Source organism: Rosa rugosa, chromosome 3 (genome assembly GCF_958449725.1).
Source record: "Rosa rugosa chromosome 3, drRosRugo1.1, whole genome shotgun sequence".
Taxonomy (NCBI): Eukaryota; Viridiplantae; Streptophyta; class Magnoliopsida; order Rosales; family Rosaceae; genus Rosa; species Rosa rugosa.
Genome location: NC_084822.1, coordinates 7,302,462 through 7,308,495, shown reverse-complemented (window position 1 = coordinate 7,308,495; position 6,034 = coordinate 7,302,462). Strand labels below are relative to the sequence as shown.

Below are 6,034 nucleotides of genomic sequence, written 5' to 3'. Positions count from 1 at the left end.
CGTTCGTAGTCTTGATCCTGAAAAGGATCCTCTTCGTCTGAAGGATGATCAGACGAAGATGTGCAAGAGGCAGAAGTGCGAATAGGCGCATTATTGTACTTAGCTCAATGCACAAGACTGGACATCTCGTTTTGACATAAACTTGTTAGCTAAAGGTATAGCTCTGCGCCAACGCGACACCATTAGATTGATATCTTTCGATACTTGAGATGTACGATCGATATGAGCTTATTCTATCCCTACAAAGAGATGATGGAATCAGACCCATCACACACCAGAAACGCCGCCAAACGCTGGCCTGTGTTTTCTATCCCTACCCCAAAACGACATAAGTGTTTTGGAAGGTTTTGCTGATATTGGGTATCTGTTGACCCATATAAAGGCCTTCCCAAACTGGTGAAGTGTTCACCATGGGTAAAGACCGCGATATCTTGAAGGTCTACAGAATAGACCTTAGTCGCTATATCTTCGAACAATGCAGAGATTATTGCTCTTCACGAAGTAGTTCGTGAATGTATATGGACTGGATCCATAGTTACGCATGTTCGAACAGTTGTGGTTTGAAGTCTACCACAGATGAGCCTACAAGCATTTAAGATAATGCTGCTTATTTTGAAACAAATGAAGCAAGACTGCATCAAAAGCGACAACATCAAGCATAAAATCAGCAATAACAGACTCTCCTCAAAGATCAATCAGAGGGGGAGATGTCTACATATATGGTCTCAAAACGTGAAGAGTGTGTTGTGCTCTTTTTCCCTTTCGACCGAGGTTATTTTTGTCCCACAAGGTTTTTATTACTCGGCAAGGTTTTTAATGAGGCAACGAGATAAGCACCACGTTTGGGAGACACAAAGAGATGTTGAAATCAGGGGGAGTATCCAGATGCATACCTACTTGACCATCGTGTACTCTTTTTGTCCTTCGTCCAGGGTTATTTTGTCCCACTGGGTTTTGTTACCTGGCAAGGTTTTAACGAGGCACATCCTTAGCATGGTCGCCCCACTTATGCTACATCCTGAAGATGTTTTGATTCAACATATATGCGTTGTGCTCTTTTTCTCCTTCGACCAAGGTTGTTTTTTCCCACAGGGTTTTATTACTTGGCAAGGTTTTTAACGAGGCAATTTCGAAGCGCACGGCCTAGACAATACTATTGACATGAAATATCCAAGGGGGAGTGTTGTAGTATACATGATTATTGTTGTCATAGTTTATATGTCTATTTCATGTATAGGATATATATACTTGAGTATATAGAGAGATGCTTAAGTGTAAAGATATGTATAGTGACCTATATGATAAGCTTTATGCCAAAGAGGAACAAGCATGGTTATCTCTATCATCACAGCCACAATGCCACATGAGAAAGCTAGAAATGGAGCTGTCATCCAAGTTGTATCATTTCTTTAAGCATTTCACACCTCAATTGTATTCCTATAAATACCTCCTTGAATGAGATGAATAAACACACTTGAATCTCCATTCTCTCTGCAACATTACTCTCTCTATCTCTCTGTTAATTTATGCTTGTCCTTAAACACTTTTTACATTATAGGCTATAAGTTTGGTGTAAAAATAATTTCAAATTTTTTAAGAGCAACTAGAGATTTTACTGTTGTTAATTTGCAGCATTATATTGTTCCTTGCATGTCTCTTTCCACGTCAAAGGATATTATGAATATGTTGTTGTATACGATTTTGTTCAATATATACGGTCTGCTGCAGCTGCTGTATAGATCAGCTGAGAAGAAGTAGTGGGATGCTGAATAACTACTTCAAGGTATGTACAATTGACTCTTCATCAATCTTAGATTGCCAATTTCTGCAGTTTACCTGTGGTTGCTGTAGGATGTAGCTTGTTTATATTGATATTTGATAGTTATATTGTGCTGCAGTATCTGATCAATGTAACAAATCAATGAAATCATTGCATGACCCTTATATAAGAGAAGTTTTTTAACAAATCTATTTGCTCTTTTGTCTGATGAGTTAGACCGATGGTTGTGAGAAGAACTATGGTGGCTTAAATAGATAATCATATGCATTCATCTCCGTCATTTGCATAATTGCAAGTAATTTGGCATATTGCTATTGGAGAAAAACTTATGCATATCTTGGCCACGTAACTAAAACTTATGCATATCTTGGTCACGTAACAAAGAGAATACACACACGCAATACAAAGCAAACTTGCTTCACCTGGTGAAATGCTGATGCATGTAGTTTTTGATAAGAGTCGACTTCATATTATGAAAGGAAGAACCATGAAATGAATCAATATTCAATCACTATTTATTTATTTATTTTTTTAATATCAAGGGGAGGGAGAATTCTAACTTTGAATTTTGCTGGTAAAGAAATGTCTTCTTCACCAGATCAAATGTAAGGCATAATTTGAGTTGTCTTTGCGGGATAAATTACTAATCCAAATACAATGCCTGTCAAAACCTTTCTCAACTAGTGTACGACACATTCTTGCAACGTTTATGTAACAACTCCGTTATCCGTCGTATCAGATTCGTGTCATTTCGGGTTCGGATTGTGTAAGATATCGGCATCCTTATCTATCAGCACAATTTTCTTTTAATAATACCAGATAAAATTGCTCTCTTGTCACACAGAGCAATCATACTATGCCAATTTTGAAGTCTTGTCACATAAAATTGTTCCCCTTGTTCTCCTTAACCGCAAGTCATGACTCATCACGTTCTTACCTCATCAACCACAAGTCTGGACAACCCAACGTCCACGCATGCAAAACGTGCCAATTGTCCACTAAGTCCAAACGCCAGCGAAGCAAAACGAAACCACCCAAGCATGAATTGCATGCAGTTATCATTCACCAAAATTTCTGGATAGGACCGCGCGATACATAAAATCTAGAACAATTTTTTTTTTTTTTTGAATAACCTAGAACAATTATTAATACCAAAGAAAAGGAAAAATTTAGTCTATAAAACTTCAACATAAACACGTATAGGACCTCTTCAGAAAAGAAAAGAAAAGGAAAAAAAAAGAGAACCAGGAATTTCAGACAGCGCAGAATGAGTTGGTGGTGGGCAGGAGCCATAGGAGCTGCAAAGGTAAGTCATCCTCCACAAACCCATCGTTTATTTCTTCGATTCATTCATATTTTTGATATTTGACTCGCATCCATTATCAGAAAAAGTTTGATCCAGACGATGCACCTGCCAAGTACCAGAGCGTGGCCCTCGTACTTGGGGTCACCGGACTCGTCGGAAACAGCCTCGCCGAGATTCTTCCACTGCCCGACACTCCCGGCGGGCCGTGGAAGGTCTACGGAGTGGCCCGGCGGCCCCGGCCACAGTGGAACGCTGACCACCCGATTCAGTACATCCAGTGTGACCTCTTAGACTCCAAACAGACAGAGGCAGAGCTCTCCCAGCTCACTGATGTCACTCACATTTTTTATGTCACATGGGCGAGCAAGCCAACTGAAGCTGAGAACTGTGAGGCTAATGGCAAGATGTTAAGCAATGTGTTGAATGCTGTGATCCCAAACGCGCCGAATTTGCAGCACATATGTATGCAGACGGGTCGGAAGCACTACTTAGGTTCGTTTGACATGTTGGGGAAAGTCCAACCCCATGAACCTCCATATCACGAAGACCTGCCGAGGCTTAATGCCCCCAATTTTTACTATGTGATGGAGGATATTCTGTTTGAGGAGGTGAAGAAGAAGGAGGGGCTGACATGGTCTGTGCACAGGCCGGGAACCATATGCGGGTTCTCACCGTATAGCTTGATGAATATGATTGGGAGTTTGTGTGTTTACGCTGCGATTTGTAAGCATGAAGGGCAGCCGTTGAGGTTTCCGGGGAGTAAAGGAACTTGGGAAGGGTTCTGGGACGTGTCTGATGCGGATATGATTGCTGAACATCAGATATGGGCAGCTGTGGAGCCTTATGCCAAGAATGAAACTTTTAATTGTAGCAACGGGGATGTGTTCAAGTGGAAGCATTTGTGGGGGATTCTGGCCGAGCAGTTCGAGCTAGTGCCTGCTGGACTTCAGGAGGAGTTGAGTTTTGAGGAGATGATGAAAGATAAAGGGCCAGTGTGGGATGAAATTGTAAGAGAGCATGGTTTGGTGCCTACCAAATTGGAAGAGGTAGGGAACTGGTGGTTTCTGGACATTATGTTTCAGGTTGATTCAACTGTGGACAGTATGAACAAGAGCAAAGAGCATGGTTTTGTTGGCTTTAGGAACTCGAAAACTTCCTTTGTTTCTTGGATTGACAAGATGAAGTCTTTTAGAATTGTTCCTTGATGTGGTTGCGACCAAGTTTTTTGTCCTTCATTTTGCTTGTTTCTCTGGTTTTGCTGTTGCTGCTGTTGTAATTGTTTGCTTGTAGTACTGTCGTAGTAATTACAGACCTTGCTGTTGAGCATTTGAATGGAATTGCTTTTGTTTTGTGTGGAACCTAGTGTTGTGAAACTGTGAAAGATTGCTGAAGCGTTTTTTGATCCACGTCAAAGGATCTTCTTTTTAGGGGACACACACACACACACACAATTAAAGCTTTAGTTTTTCACTCTCTATCAGCTTCCTTCTTTTTACATGGCTATATGACACAGTAAAACATGTGCTATATGACACAGTAAAAGGATGATCATAATTATTTAGCCCTAGCTAGCTTCCAAAAAGATCTTATCAGATGCACCTGACGCCATGTGCTTCAGGAACAATATGAATCATAGATTCATAGCTAAACCAGTTTTCAACTCAAGTATCAGTATAAATAATTGTATACAGAGGAAATGAGGAAGTTCAAGAATTGCACTGTTACTGTCAAGTGTGGCTGTCAATTTAGATTCAGGCAAAATTATATAACTGAAAGACCAATTCAGGCAACTTGGAAAAAGCGCAAAAACCAGAAAAATAGAGAAGGTAAAACAAAGTAAAGGCTTCTGTAACATAACTTTCATTAAAAGTTTAAAACAAAACCATATTTCAGATAATGCTTGTAGAGGTTCTAATCTTTCGACCAAAGAATATGTTTATTTTATGCTGAGTGATCTCTATAACCATATAGGAATATAGGATACAGTACGTACATCTGTATTTCCTACAGTTGCAATCTTGAATTTCACATCATGCTAGCAGTTCATGTAGAACAAGTAGTTGAACAAGTTGAATTGTGACCTGCTCTTGTACACCCTCTTCAACTCCTATCACCAAATTTTGGTTCTGTCCGTATATGTCATAGCTTGGAAAGCAGTAGAGGTTGCTCGTCAGATACCTTATCTTCAATTCATGCTCCCAATGTTCTAGCAAGTCTTGCAGCCAGAATTCTAAACTTACTGGGGCATAAATAGATAATATCAAAATCTATAAAAAACTGTAACTGAAATTTCCATTTAGGGATTGTTCTCTACAAGATTTCATATTTTAAAATCGTTTCAAAACAGTCTCCTTATTTATACTAGTAAAATATCTTTCTCAATAGATGAAATCAAACACCAAGTATCAACTCGCAACAAGATTTTATTTTTTTGTTATATGTATTAAATAAAGAAGATCTTTTATAATTAACTAATTAATTCATTGATAATTTCAAAAATACAACATACACCAAAAACTATAGACCAACTAACTAAGTCACTAACCTTAAACAATTAAAACAAAAATAAATATTGACGGTAGAGAGAATCGAACATTGAACCACTTTTAGAGCGTATAAAAACTGTACTGCTGCACCATGATGGAAACTTGTGATGTAAATGTAATACCCCAAAACCTTAGCGTAAATTCTTTTTACTTAAATAAGCTGGTTTAGTGCTTGAGGAACTTTAGTTTGTACCAAACTACTCTTTTGTTTTTACAAGATGGTATATAATTTCACTACAAGAAAATGACTCTTTTACTGCGCACATTTTACGGCGTGCATTAATGCGTGCCGTAATAGGCACACATTTACAGCGCATTTTCACGCAGGCCGTTAATACCTTTTCTGATATGGTCTTTTACGGCGTGCATCTAATGCGTGCCGTAATAGGTACACATTTACGG

General features: G+C 38.9%; 1 protein-coding gene across 1 annotated transcript; it reads left to right on the top strand.

The window, feature by feature from the left end:
* The first annotated feature begins 2,928 nt into the window (after nucleotides 1–2,928).
* LOC133738134 ((S)-8-oxocitronellyl enol synthase ISY1-like) lies at nucleotides 2,929–4,444 on the top strand. The gene is made up of 2 exons (XM_062165587.1): nucleotides 2,929–3,086; nucleotides 3,167–4,444. The coding sequence occupies exons 1-2, from the start codon at nucleotides 3,048–3,050 to the stop codon at nucleotides 4,289–4,291; spliced, it is 1,164 nt and encodes a 387-aa protein (XP_062021571.1). The 5' UTR covers nucleotides 2,929–3,047; the 3' UTR covers nucleotides 4,292–4,444.
* Nucleotides 4,445–6,034: the final 1,590 nt, after the last annotated feature.

Coding starts and splice junctions, on each gene's coding strand:
- LOC133738134 (XM_062165587.1), top strand. CDS start 3,048: ATGAGTTGGTGGTGGGCAGGAGCCATAGGAGCTGCAAAG. Junction 3,087..3,166: donor GAGCCATAGGAGCTGCAAAG/GTAAGTCATCCT, acceptor ATCCATTATCAG/AAAAAGTTTGATCCAGACGA.